The sequence below is a fragment of the Drosophila persimilis genome, unplaced genomic scaffold (genome assembly GCF_003286085.1).
Source record: "Drosophila persimilis strain 14011-0111.01,24,50 unplaced genomic scaffold, DperRS2 tig00000653-arrow-arrow-pilon, whole genome shotgun sequence".
In the NCBI taxonomy this organism is placed as follows: domain Eukaryota; kingdom Metazoa; phylum Arthropoda; class Insecta; order Diptera; family Drosophilidae; genus Drosophila; species Drosophila persimilis.
Window position 1 is genome coordinate 555855 of NW_020825330.1, and position 23447 is coordinate 579301.

Consider the following 23447-nt stretch of genomic DNA (forward strand, 5'->3'; position numbering starts at 1 on the left):
ATAATTAGATAATAATGTTGCGTATTTGTTGGATTTTTTGGAATGAATGCAAATAAAAAACTATAAAAAGTTATGTATAGAAATAAATAAAATAAAGTAAAGGCAAAAGGTCTGTGCCGTGCGTACAAAAAAAAAGATGTGTACATGAAACCACCGTTAACTTTGCTTATGCGAGCCGAGCAATTAAAAAAAGTTAAAAAAGAAAAACCAAAACCAAAACAAAAACTAAAACTATAAAACGATCAAATTCTGCAGCAGCAATAGTTGGAATGTTGTTGGCGAATATACATAATCCGTGTACTAGTGAAAGCAGCTTCGTAGAACAACACCAAAAACACACGCAAAAGTTGTAGTCAGTGCGGAGGTAATATTGTATTGTTGTTGTTTTTTATGTATGTAATTGTACTTTTTTTTTGTAAAACGATTGTTGTAAGAAAAGAAAATTATGCCAAAAAGAAAACAAAATAAATAGTTAATTAAGGAGTTTACAAGCAACATTTAACAACAGATCAGAGCAGAGCAGAGCAGAAAAGAGCAGAACAGAAAAGATATGAATTACTTTAAACCACAAAAACAAAACAGAAACAGAAAAACCATAACAAAAAGTTCCGAAAGTTTTGAAATAGTCGATGGTACATACATATGTTTAGTATATGTATTTGTTTTAACTGCATATGTACTTATGGTATGCTTACATAAACCTACATAAAATCAAAATAAAACAACAAAAAAACAAAACGAATAACGAATAATAGTGTGCGGAGGCAGTCGAGACTTCACGACTTGAATATACCCGGTACTTGGTGAAAGTCAAGTAATAAATATCTTCGAGACCATCCGAAATTATCTGAAATTATCTGAAATTATCCGAAATTATCCGACTATCCAAATCTGTAGTAGCAAAAACATGACGACAAAAATCATAAAGCAACCGAAAAACGGACAAACGAACCAACAAATGAAATCTTTGAAGAGCTTAGAAGAGAAAAATTGCACTCCATCCTGGTACCGGGTATAAATGTTATTTAACAAAAACAAATGAAAGCAGCTCCTGGAGCAGCCACACAAAGCGCCATTTTGATAAGAAAAAAAAAAAACAAAAAACAAAACCTAAAAACTAAAAAAGAAAAAAAGAAACAGAAAACCCGATTTAATAAAGATACAGAATTACTGTGTACTAACACCAGAGGTGGGGGGTGATGTGATTGTCATTGCCCTGGGAAGGATTTACTTTAATTTCTGTGTAATTAGTGCTCATTTATCACTAATTAGTGGAGACAGGAATGTGAAAAACAATGTGCTTATAAGTTGCCAGAGCTTTTACTAGTAGAGACGCCATTTAAATTCTGATTCTGGGTTTAAAAATACGAAACAAAAAAACAAAACAAAAACAAAAAACAAAGAAACAGGAAAACTAAGAATAAAAATAAAAATAAAAAATAAATACCATTGTGAAGAGTGCAACCAAAGTGTTTGTTATTATTAATGATTCATGTCGTTCTATATATTGACAATGAATGGTAAAACACATACATACATATACATTATGTATATATATATATATATTTAATAATTGTTATAGCAAATTTAGTAAATATATTAAATTAAAAGAAAAGCAGAATAATTCATTGTTTGTCTATTTACTATGCCATTGAGAATATATATTGTACGAGTATGTGTAAGCATAAGTTTAAATCCAAATAAACCTATACATAAAAATGAAATTATACAATACATGAGTACATATTTATGTATACATACTACATATGATGCATACATATATATACATACATATATGTATACATATACATACATTATTTCAAATGTTTAAAACATGGATGGAATATTTTGAGAACAAAACTAAACCAATGACAAAGAATCTGCAACACCTGCAAACATTAGTCGGTAAACCACAAATCAAATGTAAAACAAATTCATGTAGACTGTATTGGAAAGGAAAGGGAAAACTCGAAAGGGGTAGAGCGATAAACGAAATTTGATTGGTTTGACTGGGACTGGGTTTGGGATTGGGATTGAGATGGATTGGATTGGATTGAATGATATCAACACTCCTCCATTTCGAAGGACTTGCTAACTCTCTCGTAAGAAAGATCGACCTAAGTGGTATTCAAGTTGAAAGGAAAATTATTTGCACAGTGCAGAAAAACGTGTTATAAAATTATTATATTATACATAAAATATATACATATATTACTGAAATATGCTGATGAAATTTAAGCCCGACAAAAATGTAAAAACCCAAAAACAAAAACGATTTAAATGAAGTACAATAAATATTCAAGTGAAGTAAAGGGCTTTCTGTTTTCCGGGATGTTTTCTAGATGCGATCCATTTCTGTCTGTTTCAGGTATTTTCAAAATCTGTTTAAAATCTTTAAGCACATACACAGGTACATATGTATGTATGTACGTACATGCAATGCACAAAGGATAAATACTTGTAACTGACTAAAAGAAGATACCCTGCAAGGCGGAAGCACAAGCCAAAGGCTCCAGCACAACGCACACACGTGTGGGTACAGCACAGCTTATTGTTCTTATTTTTATACCCCATACTCGAAGAGAATACGGGTATATTCGATTTTAACTGGAAGTGGAGCTGGAAGTGGATGTGTGTAACACCTAAGAAGGAACCATCGCCGACCCCGTAAAGTGTATACATATGTACGTATATTCTTGATCAGCATCAATAGCCGAGTGGGAGGGGAGCCGTACTGACCGTGTATCGGGTATATGTACATACATATGTACGTGTAGAGTCGCGGCCTCAGCTGCGGCTCACAGCGTTCCCCAGTGCAGTTGTGTGCCAGATAATTCAAAAGTAATGAGGCGTCGAAAGTGAAGAAAGAACGAACTCATGCTCAAAGCAACAGAAAAGGTACACCCATATGTACATACGAGTGTGTACATACATACGTACATGTATGCAGTTAAGTCGTCGCTTCTTTAAAATACATAAATACAATGTCCCGGAATGAGGACATCCGTGTTATACCCAACTACAGTACGTATAGTATGTAGCTTCCTACACATCTACTGCCTCCCACTTTGTTAGAAGTACGCAGAAGCAAAACGAAACGAAACAAGTTTTAAGTAGTCCTAGGTGCGATATGTGCGATATGCGGGATAGGAGGAATAGGTGGGATAGGTAGGAGGATATCTGCCATCTTTCGGGGTGAGTGTACTCGTACTCGTACTCGTAGGTGAGGCCAGCTAACAAAGGCCAGGAAGGGATTTGAAAGTCATATGAGCGAATTTTCATACGACACTCCCGCACCCCCACTCCCACACCCACTCCCATAGACAGAAGAAGGCGTTCTTTTGTCCTTTTGTCCTTCTGTCCGCCTGCCTGTCTGTCTGTATGAGCATCTTAGTCTCACCTTAGTAATAGTACGTATACGAGTAGATTCTGTTATACTGCCTAATTATTTAGATTCTAGGACACTTGAACATCCACAACAAATGAAATCCTGTGCAAGTGGTGGGGAGGGCGTTGATGAGAGGTACTCCTCTTCGTTTTCCCTACTTCCTAGCACTCGTACTCGGATGTGCGTCTTGCGAGACCCTTTTTAAAGTGTTTTTCCTCTGCGCTGCGTGTCAGTCAGGCATGACCACCGCGTCGCGTGATCACGTATCAATAGCCTATCAATTATCCAGCTATCCATCTATCTTTCAGCAACCCGCAGGCCCCATAACACCTTTTAACATCCAAAGCTCTGAGAAAACCCCTCTAAACTTAAAAAAAAAAACAACTTAAAAGGTTTTTAATTTAATTTCAGTTCATTTCACTTTATTGATGTGTGTGTGTTTAGATAAAGCGCTTACATTGGTAAGTATAGAAATTTATAGGTATAGGCATATAGGCATTAGTATAGGAATGGGTATAGGTATATGTATAGGTATAGGTATACGTGTGTATATATATTTCGCTAAAAATACTATTAAAATTCTAAAATATTTTTTACTACCGAGGAGACACCCTGCATTACATTCTGCTTACAATCTAGTGATCGTCTGGTCAAATCTGCGTCCGCAGTAGCTGTCAGAGAATCCGCTTGCGGGATGCGCTTCCGTTATTAGTCGATGCGGCGACGGCGGTGGTGGTTAGCTTATTCTGTAAGGGGGCAAGTGATGAGGACGATGTCACTGTAATTGCTGCTATCATATTTTCCATGACCCCTTCCCCGCCGCCGCCGCCACCGCCACCGCCACCGCCACCGCCACCGCCCCTGCTTGCAGCATCAGACAGAGACAGAGACAGAGTGCATGGGATGGTGCTGGTGGTACTGGTGGTGGTGTATGGCGGTGGAGATGGCTGACGGCAATGGCTATCGGTGGATTGGCGTTGGCTGCTCGGCAATGCCAGAGACCGGCAATGCCTTTGCAGTCCCTGGAGCTGTGGCTGGAGGTGGAGCTGTTGCTGGTCCACCTTTGGGGGGTAAAGCAAAAAACTTCCGGATGCAGACCCCTGACGACTGTCGCTGATGTTGTTATTGTTCTTTCTGACAGCAGTCCCCACACTTCCGTACTTATCCTGCAGGTACTTTTGCACATTGATGTTGTACTTGCTTCGGGCATTGGAATTGGAATTGCAATTGGAATTGAGCCCAATTAGCATTAATTGTTGGCTTAGCTGATCTTCATTGTTCTCGAGCATCGTCAGCCCCCCAGGCCGGCCAGGACCCTCAGGGGGGCTGTTCGAAGGTAGCACGTCCGGTTGATATTCCTCGCTCTGCCTGATGATTGCAGTTTCCCGTATGTCACAGGCAGTGGCAGTGGCAGAGGCAGAGGCAGATTGCATGATCCTGTGATCCTCAATGACGTTTGATCGGTTCAAATCGTACCCTTTGGACGTTACACTGAGCTTATCTGTTTGTAATATAACATAAGACATAAAAAGTACATGTCATTAGGGGATTAAGAGGGTGAGGTTGGGGGTGACCTACCTTTGAACTTGCGCTCTAAGGTAAGTGTTTCGTCGCGGTGTTTTCGTGCGCCATAGTCATCCTCTCTACTGAGCAAAGAGTTCGAATTCCGGGATGCCATATTATTGCCGCCAATGGCCGAGGGCCGATTGCAAAGGTATCCCATTATTGCATGTGGACTTCTGTTTCTGTCTATACTCGTTATCAAGTTAGAAAATTTTCTGTTCTCGGCTATGGGCTCGACCGATCTGTGTCGATCTGTCGCTTGATTTTGGAACGTGTCGAGCAGGACCTCCGTACCCCCGGCAACGACTACGCTGTTGCTTACGCCATGCCCATGGAGGACCACCGCTCCAGCATCGCTGGAGAATTGTTGAGCGGAAAAGTTAATCGATCGCAGGTGGGTGTGCTGCCGGGGATGCAGATGGAGATGCTTGAACCGCCTGTAGATGCAGTAGGTTACCATCGACAGCAGGACCGAGACGCTGATTAGGCCCAGGACCATCAGACAGATGATGACAAAGAGATTGCTGTTTAGGAGCAGGTCCCGCTGCACGCTGGACTTTTGCACCACGAGGCTCATCTGGACGGCATCCTTGCCGCCAGCGTTCTCCGCCAGGCAGGTGTAGACGCCCTCATCGCTCTTCTCGGCACCGACTATGGTGAGCCGCGAGGTGAAAACATCGCGACCGAACTGTGGATCTCTTGTCGATCTTTTCTCTTCCCGGAGCATCTCGATGTGAACACGCGGATGGCGTGGACCCATGGAACCCGTGGAACCCATGGACCCCGTGGTGGAACCCGATTTGTACAGTTGCTTATTGTAGTCCCAGGCCACGACCGTATTCGGTGAGCCGTGCACTCGACACACGAGGGTTACATTCTCCTTCGAAGTGTTAATGGAGGCACCGCGTGCCGGATAGACAATCTTTGGCTTGCAGGCAAACGCCTCCGGCTGATCCTCGATCCAGAGCATACTGCGCAGCTGCAGCGGATAGTGGCAGGCCGTCGGCGGTGTGTACAGGTTCATCTTGAGTACGAAGTCACGAAACTCCTGAAGATCGCAGGTGCAATTCCATGGATTCTGGTCGAGCGACAGGGCCGTCAGTCGGCTCAGACTCTGAAAAGTCTCCCTGTGCAGCACCCGAAACTGGTTGCCGTCCAGATAGATCTGTGAGAGGAGCGGCACGTCCAGAAACGCCTGCGGATCGATACTCACCAGGCGATTGTGTTTCAGCTCGATCTTGTGCAGGTACTTCAGATGATGGAAGACACCGCCGCGCAGGGTCTGCAACAGGTTACCGTTCAGCACCAGGGCCCGCACCTTGGTCAGGCAATCGAAGACATTGGGCAGCAGTTCTCGCAGCAGATTGTTGGACAGATCCAGCTCGATGAGTATCTCCAGCTGCGTGAAGCTTTGCGGTATGATCTTTTGCAGCGTACTGTTGCGTATGAACAGCTTGTGGAGATTCTGCAGCTGCGTGGCCAGAAAGGCGTTCTCCTCGAGGGTGAGTATCTGGTTCTGGGACAGATCCAGCACTTGGACCTCCGAGCTGAGATACTCCGGTACTCCGCTGAGACTCAAATTGCGGCAATCGGCCGTCTTCTTGCCCGAGTTCCACTTGCAGTGACAGTTTCCACAGTCCATTAGCCAGTCACCGCGCGCGGGTCTCGGCCCCGGCACGAGCCGCAGTAGAGATACCAGACAAACCCATTTGAAGAGCAGTAGGAGTATCGGAAGACGAAGACGAAGGCTAGTTAGGCTTGAGCTTGAGATTACCATTGTGATGAGCATTCCTATCACCGGCAGCTGCCGCCTGCTGCCTGTGTCACATTCTAGCTCATGCTCTGCCTCTGGCGTTGATGCCCACTTATGCCGTGACCCTCTACAAATGGAAGGAACACGTAATGACCTAACCATCTGCTTCCACAGGAACCATCAGGAACCGTGGGCCTCGGACAACTGAATCTTAGTTGTATTCGATGCCCCTTATCGCGGTCCCTGGTCCTCGTTTATGGATTTTGAGTCTACTTTTGAAGTGCGTCTTGCCAGCACCATATCTTCATGCAAATCAATTGTGAGGGGCCGCGGTTTATATATGTACATTTATGTGTGCCTTTATCGCTTTGTTTTCCAACCATCCATCTATGCAGTTTTTGCTACGTGTGCGTAGTCCTGAGAGCTGTGCAATATATGCATCCTGTTGGACTAAAATGAAAACGGATTTACATATGCATATCTGTTTTTTGTTAAGCACTATACATAATTATTTGCATGGCTCTACGATTGCGTGTGTGGAACATGTACTTGTAAAACATACATGGATAGACACAAGATACAAGCGAGTGTCCCAGCTTAAAGTAAAGATTAAAGATAAATTTTCCAAAAGCTAAGCTACATCTACTATTTTTCAGAGTTTTTACCGACCCGCGCGACCGAATGCCAGTCCGCATCTACCTAGTTCCTTTCAAACTGTTTCTGACTATTCGTTGTTCTTTTGCTTCTGACACTTTGGGTCTGTTCTTGGCCTTATTGTTGGCACAGCTTTTGAGCGCCATTGGCCACTGGCGATTGGCTATTGGGGATTGGGGGATTCATTGGCAACATGCTGCTTGGCGCCTTGTTAGTTTCACCTTCGTCCCTCGACACACGACTAAGCACAGATAATTTCATCAACACACATAAAAAAGAAGGAAAATAATTGAGAACACAAGGCTGGTCGTTTCAGTATTTCCAAAGTCTTTTCAACCTTTTTACACTTTTCTTATTCGCTGTCTTTAAAATATCTGGTTTTGTTTTTGTCCGCACTGACACTGGCCATGACACGGGGCACTTGATTGGCTTGACTCGCAACACCACCTGATAATTTCCCTATTATGCATAAAGGAGGGGCACACGGCTTGACCGTGTTTATCATTGCGTTGCCCAACGTTTGGCATACAATGCTAATCAACTGGGGACTCGGCTCACTATCGTCCCGATATCATCTTTAATAAATACCCGTATGTATGTGAAAATTGCATAGTTTACTTTGGGAAAATTCCAAGCCAAGGTGAAAATGAAACCAAAACACTGCGCCGCGCCAGAATCACGAACAACACGACACTTTTCACGAACAACGAATTGATGTGCCGATGCTGGCGTGGTCCCAACACGTTCACGAATAACTGTTTTGGGTTCCCGTTATTCACATTACTTATACGCCCTCTCGTTAACAGTAGTGCTAACAGTGTCGTTAACGCTAACAGTGGCATTAACATTGCGCATGTCAACTAGCATTTCATCTCTCTCTTTGCTCTGCTACGTGATATCGGAAAGGCATTAGACTGGACTGGACTTGAACTAACTGGTTGGTTGGGGAGTACGCAGAGTACAGAAGCAAACCAGTAGACATTTGATGATTCGCGGCACCCGTGCCGCGACCCTACTAATAGCCGGTAATCATTCATTTCATAAATCTTATGATTTACGTAACTTATAAACAGCCTATATTTTATACGACAATAAGTGCCACATCTCTCTCTCTCTCTCTTTGCACACCTACGAAATAGCGTCCAACCGTTATATCTCGCTCACTCCGACAGATGGCGCTCACTAGACGGGGAAAAGTGTTTGAGAGAGAGAGACAGCAACCATTTGCACAAATTTGCACACAAACTTATTTATGTATTCTAGAAGAAATTAAACATTCTTTATTCAAGTCAACGGCATCATAATTATTGGATATTTTGTCTACAGGCCAAATCGATCTCGATCTTCCCATTATCATACAGCACTTTTGGCTGTAGATCCTTGCTGAACGACAGGCCTGTATAACGTTCGATATCTTTGATGCGGTGACGCCTATCGCGGAAGCTGCCACCACCGTTGCCAGTGTTTTTAATGATGTACGCCTCTATGGTGGACTGGGCCTGGACCTTTGACTCGAAGATCAGCACCTTGAAGTAGTGCGTCGGAATGGGCGTGACAGTAGAGTCCAGTTTCCTGTACTCCACCCACCATGTACAGCCATTGCCCATGGGCATGTAAATGGGACCGGTGTAGGAGTACACCGATCCGCATTCCTGTGTCTTCAAAGTCACGTACTGCTCCAAGTCGTGCCAGATCTGCCGCTTGAAGGCCCTGCCCATCTCCGCGGAGTCATCGCCCAGCAGAAATACATTCTTGTAGCGGAGAAAGTCATTTGGCCATCCATTCGCATTCCCGTCTCCGGCGCGAAAATGCTCGATTATCCACCGGGCGCTCTTCATGTCTTGTTCCTGCGACATAATGTAGTCCTTGTGCACCACCAGATTTTCTGCGCTTGGTAAACCGTACTTGATAAGATCCAGCATATTCGCAACAGAGGGCTCTCCGTCATTCTTCGGCTTTGGCATTAATACCTTGTGCAGCCGTGGGATTAGCATCTGGCATAGTTTGTCCTTCAGCCCAACGGAGCGATTCAACAGTCTACCCTCGTGATCTGTGCTGAAAGTAGAGAGCTGCCCCCCCCCATGGAAGGAAGTTACTACCATCCCATTGACAAGGGATAAAGTATATATCACTTACAAAGGGATAGAGCCTGTGCCGATAGTAATACAAATACGGATCCCTCTTTATCGCTTCGAATAGGTGGATTATCGACACCTCGTGCTGGACAAAGGCACCGCAGAGAACGCCCGACACACCAATCAAGGCGCACACTCCAAAACGTTGTTGTGGATCGGACATTGTTTATTCGGGTAATTACTAATAATGTATATATTGAAGTGAGGTAAAGTATTTGTTTGTTAGTTTATTTGTTTTACAGGCAAGAATGTTGAATGTTATCTAAAGCAAAGCCTACTGCTGCGATATCACCCAGAAATCCGCTTCGATTCTTACTCCAGCCACAATCCAGGTCGAAAATTGGAGTAACTTTTGAAGGCAATATCGATGGAGCTAGGGCATGGGGAATCAAAGACTATGTCGTAATGTTCTATAAGTGGAATTAAAAGAAGCAAATAAATTCGCACGTATTTATGCCAACACCACACACAAGGCCTGTTCATAATTATTGCACCATCAAGAGTCCTGCTGACGCCAGGTAAAACCGTGTTCAGATTTCCTTTGCTCGCTCGTCGTTTCTCCCTCTTTTTGTTCTCCTAGACGGGCGTTGGCCTGCCTAAATTAGTTGTTTGGGATTATGCCACATCAACGCCCCGCAAAATCTCCACTTTGGCACGCAGCCAACAGTGCAAAGGCTTCCGGCCAAGGGCGTCCACTTCAGGGCGGCATATTTTTTAATTATGTGCTTCAAAACTGAAAACGATTTAACCATTAGAGGACAGTCGTCTCACGAAGTGTATTTCAAATTCAGATATGTGGCTAATTCTAGCTATTATTAACTGCTTAAACCCTTGTCTTCTCCCACTGCCAGCAGTTGCCATGCCCCTATGTAAGTCGATTTAACGTTTGATTAGTAAATACATACTATATAGCACAGGGCGTAGCATACTATGCAAAAGGAATAACAGATCGAAATCCGCTTTTATTTTTAAATTCAATTCAAAACACGCGCCTTAATCAAATGCAGCATTGTGCGCGGCGCTGCCGATTTTTCAACAGGAAAAAACCTTTTTTTAACGTGAATATATCGAAAAAAAATAGCTGAGCATTTTCCGAAAAAATTTAAATAGTCCTAATTAATGGTTTAAGAATGGTCTTCCCAATCACGCGTAGATAATTAGATAAGTAGTCTAAGCAGCCAGACCAGTATATTTAAATAAAAATTGCCTTTCACTAACTTTGTTTTAAAACCTTATTTAAGGAAAAATGCAATGTAAGGGAATAATTCAAATTAACATATCTTGTAGATAATGTATCTATCAATCGGATACAAATATGTATTCAGGTATGGAAGTCCTAGCCGGCTGGTAATATCCAATCGAATATCAAAATCGGGGACCAATTCTTGCCATAAAACGATTAACCCATTGTAGTTTACGGAGTTTTTTAATATCCCACCGAAAATAATGAAAATTTAATCATATTAACGCAGTTCAGATGAAAAATATCGGGGGGTATTTTGAAAGTGAAGAGAAAGGACAAGATGGATCTACAAGAAGAAATTACACTCAATAATATTTTTCGCCATTCAGCTCAAGTCGTTGAACTGTTTGAATAGAGGGGGCTTAAGTGGGCTAAGTTCATGTTTTCATCGGTATATATTTTGGTATATTTCTGAAGGTCACACTGATTTTCTTGGTATGGTAGTTGGTAGTTTCCATTGGACGCACCCTCTTGTCAAATGCACCAATGTACAAACTGTTAAACTGCCATTAAGAGCCATGTCCAGGCCACATCAAATAATAATTCATGGTCAGCAGCAAACTCCTGCTTGTTTGCTTGAAAATCAAATTTTTTTCAAAAATGTCGGAAAAAGGCCGGTCTTAAGGTGGATTACGGAGGTTTTTAAATTGGGGTTCCATGGGGATTATATGAAAAAAACCGCCAAAAATTTGTGAAACGTACACATAGGAAATGTGTAGTTAACATACAGTTACCATGTAAGGAAATGGTTTTAGTGGAAATTGTTTAAACTTATTTTACAATCAAATCTAATAAAAAGGATTATTTAAAATTAGCTAGTGTTGTAGAAAATGACCAAACGGATATAACCAAGGTCTTACCTATGTGGGAATATTCAACCGAATATCGCTTGAAAAAAATAAGTCGTCAGTATATTTACGGTTTGTTTTGGCTTGGTATAGTTTGGTATATTTGTGAGGGTCACCGGACGCCAGCCGTATCGATAGACATTTGGTAATTGCTATCGAAATACAAAAGACGCCAGCCAGCCACAAATAAATTAAATTAATAAAGAAATGGATAACGGCAAACTTAGTGCCGTTCGCGTGGCCGTTCGCGAAGCACCATTTCGTTCCTTCCTAGGCCGACAGGAGCCCAGCATCGTCCAGTTCTCGCCGCAGGCCGGCAACGTAAGTGATCGTCCACTCCTGTACTGTAACTGTACCTGGACGCCATTTCATCAATATAAAATCCAGTGATAATAATAATCTTTGTCCTCGTCCCATTCCTGTGTGCCCCCATACCGCCTCAGTCACTGGTGGTGGACCAGAACGATTACCACTTCGACCACGCTTTCCGCTCGAGCGTCAGCCAGGAGCAGCTCTACGATGCGCTCATCCAGCCGCTAGTGGATAAGCTCTTTTGTGGCTTCCAGTGCACGGCCATGGCCTACGGCCAGACGGGCACCGGCAAGAGCTACTCCATGGGCATGGTCACGGACAAAGAGCCCACCAAAGAGGAGCACCTGGGCGTCCTGCCGCGCTGCCTGAGGGACATCCTGGATCGGGTGGCCGCACAGCAAGAGAACACCGCGGAGCTCACACGGATCACCGCCTCCTTCATCGAGATATACAACGAGAAGGCGTTCGACCTGTTGAGCACCTCGCCCATGGACCCCATGGTGACCTCGCGCTGTCAGAGCCGCACCTGCATGCCGCTGGCCAGCCAGCAGGATCTGCAGCGCCTGCTGCAGCTGGGGACGAGCAATCGCCACGTCCGGCGCACCAACATGAACGCGAAAAGCTCCCGCTCCCACGCCATCGTGACCATTCATGTGTGGCAAGAGGACGGCAAGGAGCTCGCACGCATGAACATCGTCGATCTGGCCGGCTCTGAGGGCGTGCGCCGCACCGGGCACGAGGGTGTGGCTCGCCAGGAGGGAGTCAACATCAACCTAGGCCTGCTGAGCATCAACAAGGTGGTGATGGCCTTGGCGGCCGGCCATGCTGTGATCCCCTACCGCGACAGTATCCTCACCACGGTCCTGCAGGGTGAGTAACCCGCGACCCATCCATTTACGCATCATGCGATCTGATTATAATCTTTAATATCTCATTCGCAGAGTCGCTGACCTCGCAGTCGTACCTCACCTTCCTCGCGTGCATCAGTCCGCACGGCTGCGACCTAACCGAGACCATTTCTACGCTCCGCTTCGCCAAGAGCGCCAAGCGGCTGCGCCTCAATCCCCAGCAGATGAATATGGCGCGCGCCCACCAGCTCCAGCTGCAGCAGAAGGTAAGCCATCCTAGATATAGTCGCTGTCAACGCAGTCGAGGATTACCTCGCGCATGCGCCGCTTGTAGAGCTCCTCGTTGCCGGTGCCCAGGAAGCCGGCTCCCTGGAGGTTAGTGCTGCCGCCGGCTTCGATCATATCGCTGATAGCCTGCAGATCGGGCACATCCTGGCCCTGCATGGTCACTATCGGCAGCACCATCATGGCGAGGAGCAGGCCTACGGCCGCCTTGGCACGTAGCTGCTCCGCAAAAGCCTTTCGAGGCAGCAGCTGCTCTACGGACTCACCCAGTCTGAGAAAGGATTAAGATAAGAGGCATTACCGGATACGATTATCTTTAAATGGGATAGGGATTATAGGTGGGGCGCTCACCTCGTCAGCTGCTGGCCTAGCTGGACATGGTACTCCTCGAGCATGGCCTGCAGATGCCTTTGGCGGAAGGCGCGCGTGGTGCAGGTGAATAGGAAGTAGGCCAGATCCGTTACTGGGGAGGCATAGCGCATCAGCTGCCAGTCGATCAGCCGGAGATCGAGCGGACAGAGCCTGTACATGATGTTGTTGTTCCAGCAGTCGCCGTGGCAGACCACGGCATAGGGCTCGCAGTTGGTGCCGTTGATCAGGGGCAGGAGCAGGTCGAAGTAGGTTCCCCGCGAGAAGTACTCCCTCAGCCGCGCCCCGTACGCGTCATCCGCCGGGGAGAGCAGAGCGCTGAGCGCACTCTCCTTGAGGTTCTCGAAGTATGAGGCGAGGGCGGTGTCGTCCCGCCGCTGCTCGAAGATGTCTACCATTTGGCGGAAGGGGAGCAGCCTCTCGGGGCACTGGCGCTTGGCCGCCAGGGAGACGGCGTGCAGCTTGCCGTAGGCGCGCATCACCTGCGCCACATGCTGGAGGGGTAGGTGTCTGAAGCGGTCGTGTAGCTGGAAGCCGGAGCGGCACAGATCCTCCAGTACAATGCACTCGTCGGGCTCGTCGCGGCAGGTGTGGAAGCAGCGGGCGTGCTGCCGGAAGCGCTCCTCCTCGGGCACGCCCCACCGCTCCTGCAGCTCCTCCACGAGGGGCAGGAACTCCTCGTAGGCCTGCGACTCGCGCAGGAAGCACGGCCTGGCGAAAAACTGCTTGCGCCGGACGCTGTTCTGAGGCGGCAGCTTCACCACCAGGCTGCGATCGGGGGGCACGCGTAGGCGCCACACCACGCCCAGGTAGTTGTCGCCTTTGGCGCTGGCTCGCTGCAGGTGATCGCTGAGCTCTGAGCTCGCGGGCAGGCTCTTCTCTGGCCAGAGTTCCCTGATCAGCTGCCGGAGGCGCATGGTCACGCGCTCATTGGGGAGATCATCCTGGGTCGGTTCCTCCTCCTCCTCCTCCTGCTCCTGTCCCGGCGGCTTCTCCCTCTGCGGCTCCATGCTGAACTGCGCCACAGGCGGTCTCATGAACGGCTTTTATAGGATGTCGATGGGAAACCGCAGCAACCACAAGCGAGCATCTACATATGCGCCTTCTCATGTTTCCCCTTTTTCGCATTGCAGCAATCCATGGCCGCCCGCACGCCGCACATCTTCCGGAGGGTGATGACCAGCTCGACGTCCGTCAAGCGGAGCAGGCCGCCCCAGAACGCTGGCGCAGGAGCCCCCATTCAGAACAGCTCTTACCTGATGCCGCCCAAGGCCAAGGAGAGCATACCCCTGATGCAGCTGCAGCTGCAGCGCACGCGGTCGGAGATGGGGCTGACGCCAAAGGCCAAGAAAAGGTGGGCTCCATTCGACTCCCCCCTTGAGAGCGTGCTCTGACCATCTATCTTTATGCCTCTCCCCAGGGCCCGCGAGGAATTGCAGCTAGAAATGGGACTGATTGCGCCATCGGTCAGCGACATGTCAGAGAGCAGTCTCGTTCAGCCACAAGATTTGAAACCACTGGCATTGCCCATGCTCCACATCCAGCGCACGCGCTCCGAGATGGTGCTGACGCCCAAGGGTGAGAGGAGGTGCGTACAAGATGGAGACTCTCCCGATGTGACCCTTTCTAGCTCGGGTCTGCATCTGATTATCCCTCTAAATAGAGGCCAAGAGGAGGAGCTCCAGCTGGATGCGACATTGGTGGAGCCATCGAGGATCAATTTCTCGGACTGCACCCAGGAGGAGCAGGACTCCAAGACAATGGCCCCCCCACCGCCTCCGGATAATGGCAGGAGGAGAAGCAGGAGCTTCTTCCATTCCTCTGTGCTGAGCATACCAGAGGAACCAGGCGCACAGCAGCAGCAGTCGCAGCAGCCCATGAGGTGCCTCTTCTTCAGCAGTCCCTTCAGTCCGATCAATCTGCAACCGGCTGACTCATTGCAGATGAGCGGCATCCTGCCACTGGAGACCAGTGTAAGGCCACAGGTGAGACGCTCCGCCCGCTTGAACAGCATGTGCAACATTACGCAGCATCCGCCGGAGCAGCAGGAGCAGCAGCAGCAGCAGCAAAAGAATGAGAGTGTACTGCGCCGCAGCATGAGACTGGCGGTGAAATTGGAGAAGGGCGTCGTGCAAACCAAGGACTTGTTGACCACACAGATCTCGGGCAGCGTAAGAGTCCGTGGCGTTCGCTCAAAGGCGGCCGCGACAAACTGGATGAGCAAGCATCGGGTCATGTTCCTGAATCTTCTCAACACGGCGGAAGTTCGCGAGCTACAGAAGCTGCCTGGCATTGGCCCGAAGACCGCCTTTGCCCTGGTTATGCAGCGGTGAGTGAACAGCAGAGGTGTCACAAAATAATTCCAATAATTCCGGGCTGTCGTCTCTTTTCTCCCGCAGATCGCGGCTGGGCGGCTTCCAGAGCTTGGCTCAGATTGAGAGCCTGCCCATCTGGGCCGGCAAGAAGTGGCTGCGCGTGTGCCAGGCCAACTGTTTGGATCCGTAGGAACCACAGTAAATCATCCCAACCAACCTAACAACTTTTTTGTGTGTGTAATAGTCCTGTCGATGTTTAATAGTTTTTTTGTTTGTTTGTGATTTTTTTAATTTTATAGAAACTAGCGTAGGGTTAAACTAAGGAAGCAGCGAATCATCCCAGAACCAATGAAAACTATTGTATTTTAAATAAACATTTTGTAACACCGTTACCTTTAAGTGATCCTTTAATAATTGATGTAAACTAAAGATTAAATTCCCATCATATATAGGTACATATGTGTCATAATTTCGTTACTCAATTATTAGGTATTAATAGAAAGTGACGCATTTAGGAGTAAATTGGAACATTGACAAATCAGTGAACGAACTAAGATATAGGCAAAACAAAATAATCTGGATTGTATTCATTATTTTGTAATTATCAAATAGACCCTGAAACCAATTTAGATACGTCATAGCCCTGTCGACAACCACGAGTTTAATAATCTATAATACTTACATATATGAACCGAATGAAAGAGATCTGCGGAGATATGGACACACTCCCGGCAAACACTCGACAAGCCAGCGGGAGGTGACCTCATAGAAAAAACATATCGTGTGCTAAATTAGACCGGACCGTATGCTGTATTTATTAGTGTGGGCCCTGCCACCAGCTTCTATATTAAGGATTGGCTTAGAAGCTTATATATATCCTCGATAGTATAGTGGTCAGTATCCCCGCCTGTCACGCGGGAGACCGGGGTTCAATTCCCCGTCGGGGAGTAGTATTGCTGCAAGGTATCATGAGTGATTAGTTTTACTCCTTTTTTTTTTTGGACTTTAAGTGGACTAGTAAGGAATGATGTCAAATGTTCAGATTATATGGATTTGACCAATTTCCCGGTCTGCTATATATAGTACTTCATGTGTTGCTGAAGATATTTTAACCAATCGTTGAAGTCATACATACATATGTACATATGTACACACATATATATATTTTTCTGTACATAACTCCACTAAAGATTATCCAAAACGAATCATTATATCATATGGTTGTCATAGAAAGGAAACATCTTAACGGTGTCCATCTTCCTTTTCGTACGTGCGTGACTTTGGGAAAATTGGACAGCAATCATCTCTAGTTTCTCCCCAATGGCTGTCCCTGTCTTGCTTGCACTCTCACTCTCTTTTCCTTCTGCATGTGGGATCGATGTGCAAGTTGTTTTGCCACCTTGCACAGTGCTAGAGGCAGGGGTGGTGACAGAAAATGTATCTTAAAGATATGTAAGTACATTTAGTTACGGCCGGGCCAAAACAAAGCCCGCAGGCCACCCTCTGCCCGTTTATCAACCGCAGCCGCAGCCGGTGACCGATATAGCGGCTCTTGTTTTTTGGTAAACAAGATAAGGACAAAGAGAAGAGCCGATCGATGAGAAGAGAGCAGAGAGCGGAGAGCAGAAAGGAATCTAAGTGGCGTTTTCTGATTGGAAATTGCTTAAAGATAACGCCCGAATATAAGCGTTGCTGGCTGTGGGCAGGGGCAGGGGCAGGCGCTACAAGTTAGGTACAAAGTGTATCTGGTTAGCCGCAGCCGCAGTCGCAGTAACAGTCGCCACCGCTGCCAAATAGCAAAGAGGAAAGGAAAAGGCGAGCAAAAGAAACCAGCAAAACAGAAAACAAGAAAAAACGCGTCTTTGTGCGAGCAAAACAAACAAGACAACTTATGTACACCGCAATCAGGGAAGGCGACTCTTAAATACCCTTCTACCAGCAGAGAGTAATATGACTGTTAATCGTCCATCTCTCTTTTGCTCTCAGACTTTCCCTTCCGGCACAACAAGACTGCCGTTAAGACGGCACTTTTGCAGTACATATGTATACACACACATATGTAATACAATCAATTAGTGAATCGCAAAAATGTATGACAACGAACCACACCCTCTTCTATATCTAGCCACAAGCCGTCGTCTCTCTCCGAGCCGGTTAGAGTGCACGCTTCGTACGCCACAACAAAATCTCAGCGCCGCATAAAATGCGCCGCAAAAACAAGCTAGGCAGCGGCAGCGGCAGTGGCAGAGGCGGTGGCAGCGCCAGCAGCAGCAGCTCCAAGCCAAGGTATATTAAACAGAAGGTAAGGTAGTTCGCGAATGCTGCAACATGATAATTAATTCTCATGCGTCTAATTATACCTTCCCTTTAATAGACCTTGAACTTTTTGATCACAACATATGTAAGAAAAAATGTAATAAACAAAACAAAGCCATAACCAGGCAAAGGACAAGGTACATATATTTAAGCGATTGTGAGTCAAATCCGTACTTCAGATATCCTCTCTACACTTTTTCTGTCTATCCGAATGCATTGTCATGTTCCTACTGTGAAGCAAAATATGCAAACATCCTGAGGGTGCTATCTGGCAAGTCCTCAATCCTTCTACTGAATATACATACCTTGGCAAAGCAAGCAACGACGACCGGCTTTTTTTACATATGTGTGTAGACTGCACACGCCACCACCCCACTATGGTCCCAACGACCACTTTTGTTGGCCAAAACCCAATTTTTAAAAGTAACAACTAAAGCCTGGTTTTGATCACTCTGCATTAGAAAAAGAGTGATCCTGCGTGCGCCCCAACTTGTAAAGTAAAATAATTTTTGAAAAGGTACTGTTATATTCCAAAAAAGGTCGCACAGCACGAATAAGGCCGATCTTCTTGTATCAGAGGGAGGAAACATCAATTTATTGATTTGAGCGTCAAGCATGGCCGGACGAAAATGAGGCAAATACGACGGAGAAGGCTAAATTACTTCGTAAGGCTGTAAAGGACCCAGTCGGAATAAAAAAATGTTGTTTCGTTCGCGAGTTATTAATTTTGGCCAACAAAAGTGGTCGTTGGGACCATAGTGCACCCCCTCGCGGGCACCGACAACCCGGCAAAGCAACGCATCACATACACACATTTCGGCTTCTGCTGCCTCTGCGCAGCGGCAACTGGCAACTGGTTGTTGTTGCCGAACGCCGACGCGCTGCGCTGCCAAAAGGCGACGCCAACTTCGTGCGTTTAAAATGTCGCAGCCGCAGCGGCTTTGAGCTCTGTCTAGAAGCAGCACTCCAGAAGAGCAGAGCAACTAAAACTAGTCAAAGTCAATTCAAATTCAGTTTCGGTTCGAATGCGGATTTTGTTTTGATTGGACATTCGAATCAGCTGATTATTGTGTTAACCGTTAACCTGTGATCCGATCTCCAGTTAAGGAGACCAGCAGCAACAGCAGAAGCTGTATAAGCAGTATCACACGATCCAACAATCATGGCGCAACCTTTGAAATTCTACTTTGATTTCCTGAATCAATCCAGTAGGGCACTCTACATATTTCTGGAGGCCTCCAAGATACCGTTCGAGGCGATACCCATATCGATGCTCAAAGGTGAGTACGTGCCCAGCAGCACACACAGCCCACACCGAGCCCACACACAAATGTACATATGTATACATATACACATAGGGCCCAAAGGTCGACCACACAAACACGAACATTTCTATGCACTTATATTGCTATCCCTTTCATGGATTCGGTTTTTGGAATGGGGTTTTCAACAAATTTTCCGCTCGTTAAAAATTCCACTGGTTAGGTCTCCACTTTACTCAAAGGTTTTTGAAGGGGAAAGCGAGACTGCCCATTGCAATGCCACAAAGATTGAGTAATATCCAAAGCCCAAACAAAGGTACAACTACACCCGCACTCGCATTCCCTTCTCTAAACAGTAGTAGAAATCACCAGAAAATTTAATGATGAATCAAGAATTAATTGAAATTAGTCACAGGAATTTTTTCACCTCAGTCGAGTACAATGTATCGATCGTTATTTTTGTCGCGAGATAAGTGTACGTGAGGATTCCTATAAAAAATGGGAGCTACTGCCATTAGAACGACTAGTGGAACGTGTTTTATTTGTCGAATCGATTAGGGGACTCATTTCCCTGCCCTGGCCACAAAATCTTTGGCGCATTCAAGAATCCATCGTATTTGCACAGAAAGCTACGGACCTGATGGCTACTTACTGGGTATACGTATACCACCTGTGTGGTATCCGTGTTAGATCTATCACCTGCTTGCCAAGTTTTGGGCCACAATAAAAGCGGTTTGAGAAGCACCTACTGCAGCTCTTTGTTGTGTCGTTTTTCTTGTCTTTGAGTGTGGACTTGGTCAAGGTTACAGAAACTACGAAACTGTTGCGTGGTGTAGCATCCGCGCACGCATACGGTTAGCGCTGAACGCTTATCGAGACCACGCCCCCCATAAACTATAGAATTAATTCGAGGATGCAATCAGGCAGTGACAGAGGCTGAGCCATTAACAAGCTGTGCCTTTAATCGCACATACTATATGCGAAATGCGATCTGCGATCTGCGCCATTGCATACATATCACATCACCTCAACACATCGTACGAGTGCGAGAGCGAGTGCGAGAGCGAGTGTGAGTGTGAGTGCGAGTATATATACATATATAATTACGATCTCTTGTCAAGTTGGCTATTTCTTGGCTGACGTCAGCCCCCCTCCATGTCCCATGCCCCATGCACTCCCCTGCCTTGAAGATACAAGTGATATCCGTGTCTGAGATCCAAGATCCGAGATCGAGTCTCTTCACTGTATGCTAATCGCATGGAATGGTATGGCTTGGCAGGCGCCTGCCTGCCTTCAGCAGATCATCGAAGCTTTTATTTCGTCCAGAGACAGACAGCGACAGCAACAGCAAAAGCGCAGCGACTGAAGCAGAGACTGAGACTGCAGCAGAGGCTTAAGCCTAGACTATACCGGGGGGCTGGCCGAGACCAGTTGGACTTTGCCCCGCAACTCGACTTGGTGGATCGAGTGCAGCCGCAGACAACCACAAAGCAATGGCAACGGCTGCAAAGCTTAGAAAATCAGAGTCAATGCAGGCAACGGCTACGACGACGGCGACGGCGACAACCTTGTGGAGGTTAAAGACTCCGATCCAGCCGATACGATCCGATGCGCTCTACGCTGTGGAGGTAAACATTGGCTTTTACTGTTTGTGGGGGCTAAATCGTAATGTTCCCATATCATCGTATTATCGTATCATCGTATTTTCAGCGTGTGTACACTCGATCTATGCCCCCCTAAGCAATACGAAGCAGAATCTAATCTTTGGGCCTTCCCACTTTATGGGCCAACTGGGGCAATGGGAATGCAATTGCCTTTGGAGCAGGTTCTGTAGATAGTTTTCCAATCTTTTTGGTAAGAGGCTTCGCTTATCTCTCATGGGTATTGCAAGTAGATTTCAGAGAGATCTAAATATTACCTGAAGCTATATAGTAGCTATATATGAGTATTTCCAGTGATATTTCCCTCAGACTTTCATATAGATCCACAGCTAACCAGCCACAGCTAACCCGTTTAGACTCCACAGAGTATCCGTCTGGAATGTCAGTCCATCAACCAATCACGTGCCACTCACGAGCCGCCCTTCGGTCTGGTATAGTTTCACATAGTTACACTTCTAATCAAAACACAATCCCATTCAGATAGGGCCGTAATGTTGCTTTAATTTGCCAAATGGCAGCAATTATAGAATTGAAAAATTGCCGCTGCTTTTTCAAATCTAATCAAATGATGTCGGGAGTCACAGACCAGACTGTTATTTGTTCCCGCTCCAGTCTCCCCGCCCCTCGTCACTGTTTGTGGCTGTCAGACTGTCTGACTTGACAATTAATTTCCATGAAATTTTCACTTAATTTCTTTTGTTTTTGCACACAAAACACCCCATACCGATACCCACACAATCCCATTCCATGCCCCAATCACGATGGGAGCCATGCACATGCCACATCTCACTTAATTCGTGCCTGCCTACTCAATTTGTTTATATAGATTTCGATTCCGGAGATGGCCGAGCTGTTTAATTATAGCCTTTCATCATTATCATCATTATTTCCCTTCCATCCTCCGGAACCCGCCTCGCCTCTTGATTGGGTTCCGTTCCGTTCTGTTCTCTTCGGAGTGGGAGAGGCAGAGGCCCTACAAGTGCCACGAGTATACCCCCCCCCCCCCCCCCCCCCCCCCCCCCTTTTTTTCTTATGTATGTATTTACCCTTATCAAGTGCGATATGTTCTTATAACCTTGATGCGACACACACACAACTTGACATTGACAATGACTTTGGGACACACCCTCTTTTTTTGGGTGCAATCGGTTCTTATCTTCGGACTGGACTCCTTCCGTATCGGATGATGGAGGGCGGGAATCGGCTGTACTATTTCGGGTGTCACCTGTTACCGAGCGTGACTAGTAGATAATCAGAGCAGTGGTGGACAGGAATCAGGCGATGCCGTGATGTATGATGACTTTTGGCACTTATCGCTTCTTTTTCCTGCAGGCGAGCACCTGACCGGAGAGTTTCGGGACAAAGTGAACCGGTTCCGCAAGCTGCCGGCTATCACCGACCATGGCTACCAGCTGTCGGAGAACGTGGCCATCTTCCGGCATCTGGCGCGGGAGAAGCTCGTGCCGGAGCATTGGTATCCCCGCCGACAGCTGGGCCGCAGCCGCATCGACGAGTACTTGGCCTGGCAGCAGACGAACATGGGCGTGGCCTGCACGGACTACTTCCAGCAGAAGTGGCTGGTGCCGTATCTGCAGAAGACGCGTCCAGCGGAGAATGCGGTAAGACTACTAAGAGCTGCTTCCCTCCCAAACTTGCGACTAATCCCTTACCGATGATTATCCACAGGTGAATGTGGCTGGCAAGCAGCTAGAGCACACACTCAACGATTTCGAGCAGCTGTTCCTCAACTCGCGCAAATTCATGCTGGGGAACAACATCTCCTTTGCTGATCTCAGTGCCATCTGCGAGATCGATCAGCCCAGTGAGTAGAGTACAGTACATCCCCAAAGAATCCCCAATCACATTCTACCCTCACACAGAATCCATTGGCTTCAACGCCTTTCAGAACCGCAACAAGCTGGCCCGCTGGTATGAGGCGGTGCGCGACGAACTGGGGCCCTACTACAAGGACGTCCACGCGGAGTTCGAGGCCAAGCTGAAGCAGAGCAGCGGCAGCAGCAGTCAGGGGCAGCAAGGCGTGGCACAGGCCCTGAAGCAGTAGAGAGCCTCAGGACCCAGGACAAATCTTGATTAGTTTTAACGATTATTAATTATAAATTACCCTCTCTTCAGTCTATTCTATATATCTATTTTTTTTTTTGTTTTTTTGTAATATCCTATAATGAATTTCTTGAGATTCCCCCTACTATCCCTATCCCACCTCCCTCTTCCCTTTCCCACCCTCGATCTGTGGCACGCCCTAATGGAATGACCCTGCATATATGATCTATATAGTATTTAGTTGTTAAATATCTTAATTATCCATACATAAAGTACGCTTACAATTGTTTAACCAAAAAACATAATAGCTGGCTAATATCTGTAGACTGTTGGAGATTGTAACCCTACCCCCAAACGAATATCCGAAGATGCAGATTTGTTTGAAAAAGAATTTAAAAGAGAACCAAACCAGTTGGAATGTTTCCTGATCTGAC

At 46.4% G+C, this 23447-nt stretch overlaps 5 protein-coding genes and 1 non-coding gene across 6 annotated transcripts; 3 read left to right on the plus strand and 3 right to left on the minus strand.

Annotated features, from left to right (window-relative positions):
* Positions 1 to 4062: 4062 nt before the first annotated feature.
* Positions 4063 to 8086, minus strand: LOC6601710. Its single transcript, XM_026991235.1, has 4 exons — positions 7977 to 8086; positions 4967 to 7154; positions 4198 to 4889; positions 4063 to 4134 (listed from the first exon to the last, which is right to left on the minus strand). The coding sequence occupies exons 2-4, from the start codon at positions 6864 to 6866 to the stop codon at positions 4063 to 4065; spliced, it is 2664 nt and encodes an 887-aa protein (XP_026847036.1). The 5' UTR covers positions 6867 to 7154; positions 7977 to 8086.
* Positions 8087 to 8624: 538 nt separating this feature from the next.
* Positions 8625 to 9674, minus strand: LOC6601709 (endonuclease G, mitochondrial). The gene is made up of 2 exons (XM_002026732.2): positions 9495 to 9674; positions 8625 to 9427 (listed from the first exon to the last, which is right to left on the minus strand). Exons 1-2 carry the CDS (start codon positions 9654 to 9656, stop codon positions 8663 to 8665), a joined length of 927 nt encoding a protein of 308 aa, XP_002026768.1. The 5' UTR covers positions 9657 to 9674; the 3' UTR covers positions 8625 to 8662.
* A 1908-nt stretch (positions 9675 to 11582) lies between these two features.
* On the plus strand, positions 11583 to 16112 carry LOC6601707 (kinesin-like protein Nod). The gene is made up of 6 exons (XM_026991166.1): positions 11583 to 11905; positions 12028 to 12766; positions 12838 to 12983; positions 14532 to 14752; positions 14819 to 15727; positions 15798 to 16112. Exons 1-6 carry the CDS (start codon positions 11792 to 11794, stop codon positions 15901 to 15903), a joined length of 2235 nt encoding a protein of 744 aa, XP_026846967.1. The 5' UTR covers positions 11583 to 11791; the 3' UTR covers positions 15904 to 16112.
* Positions 12805 to 14435, minus strand: LOC6601708. Its single transcript, XM_002026731.2, has 2 exons — positions 13381 to 14435; positions 12805 to 13300 (listed from the first exon to the last, which is right to left on the minus strand). The coding sequence occupies exons 1-2, from the start codon at positions 14433 to 14435 to the stop codon at positions 13021 to 13023; spliced, it is 1335 nt and encodes a 444-aa protein (XP_002026767.2). The 3' UTR covers positions 12805 to 13020.
* A 477-nt stretch (positions 16113 to 16589) lies between the features above and the next one.
* Positions 16590 to 16661, plus strand: Trnad-guc. The gene has a single exon. It is a non-coding gene; the product is annotated as a tRNA-Asp (tRNA).
* Positions 16662 to 19041: 2380 nt separating this feature from the next.
* On the plus strand, positions 19042 to 23318 carry LOC6601765 (glutathione S-transferase theta-3). The gene is made up of 4 exons (XM_026991123.1): positions 19042 to 19309; positions 22285 to 22571; positions 22639 to 22774; positions 22833 to 23318. The coding sequence occupies exons 1-4, from the start codon at positions 19192 to 19194 to the stop codon at positions 23012 to 23014; spliced, it is 723 nt and encodes a 240-aa protein (XP_026846924.1). The 5' UTR covers positions 19042 to 19191; the 3' UTR covers positions 23015 to 23318.
* The last annotated feature ends 129 nt before the right edge of the window (positions 23319 to 23447 follow it).

Coding starts and splice junctions, on each gene's coding strand:
- LOC6601765 (XM_026991123.1), top strand. CDS start 19,192: ATGGCGCAACCTTTGAAATTCTACTTTGATTTCCTGAATCAATCCAGT. Junction 19,310..22,284: donor ACCCATATCGATGCTCAAAG/GTGAGTACGTGC, acceptor TTTTTCCTGCAG/GCGAGCACCTGACCGGAGAG. Junction 22,775..22,832: donor CTGCGAGATCGATCAGCCCA/GTGAGTAGAGTA, acceptor ACCCTCACACAG/AATCCATTGGCTTCAACGCC.
- LOC6601710 (XM_026991235.1), bottom strand. CDS start 6,866: ATGGTTAGGTCATTACGTGTTCCTTCCATTTGTAGAGGGTCACGGCAT. Junction 4,890..4,966: donor CTTAGAGCGCAAGTTCAAAG/GTAGGTCACCCC, acceptor TATTACAAACAG/ATAAGCTCAGTGTAACGTCC. Junction 4,135..4,197: donor GCGGCGGCGGCGGGGAAGGG/GTCATGGAAAAT, acceptor GCCCCCTTACAG/AATAAGCTAACCACCACCGC.
- LOC6601707 (XM_026991166.1), top strand. CDS start 11,792: ATGGATAACGGCAAACTTAGTGCCGTTCGCGTGGCCGTTCGCGAAGCA. Junction 11,906..12,027: donor TCTCGCCGCAGGCCGGCAAC/GTAAGTGATCGT, acceptor ATACCGCCTCAG/TCACTGGTGGTGGACCAGAA. Junction 15,728..15,797: donor TTTGCCCTGGTTATGCAGCG/GTGAGTGAACAG, acceptor TTTCTCCCGCAG/ATCGCGGCTGGGCGGCTTCC.
- LOC6601709 (XM_002026732.2), bottom strand. CDS start 9,656: ATGTCCGATCCACAACAACGTTTTGGAGTGTGCGCCTTGATTGGTGTG. Junction 9,428..9,494: donor GGCACAGGCTCTATCCCTTT/GTAAGTGATATA, acceptor GGGGGGGGGCAG/CTCTCTACTTTCAGCACAGA.
- LOC6601708 (XM_002026731.2), bottom strand. CDS start 14,435: ATGAGACCGCCTGTGGCGCAGTTCAGCATGGAGCCGCAGAGGGAGAAG. Junction 13,301..13,380: donor CTAGGCCAGCAGCTGACGAG/GTGAGCGCCCCA, acceptor ATCCTTTCTCAG/ACTGGGTGAGTCCGTAGAGC.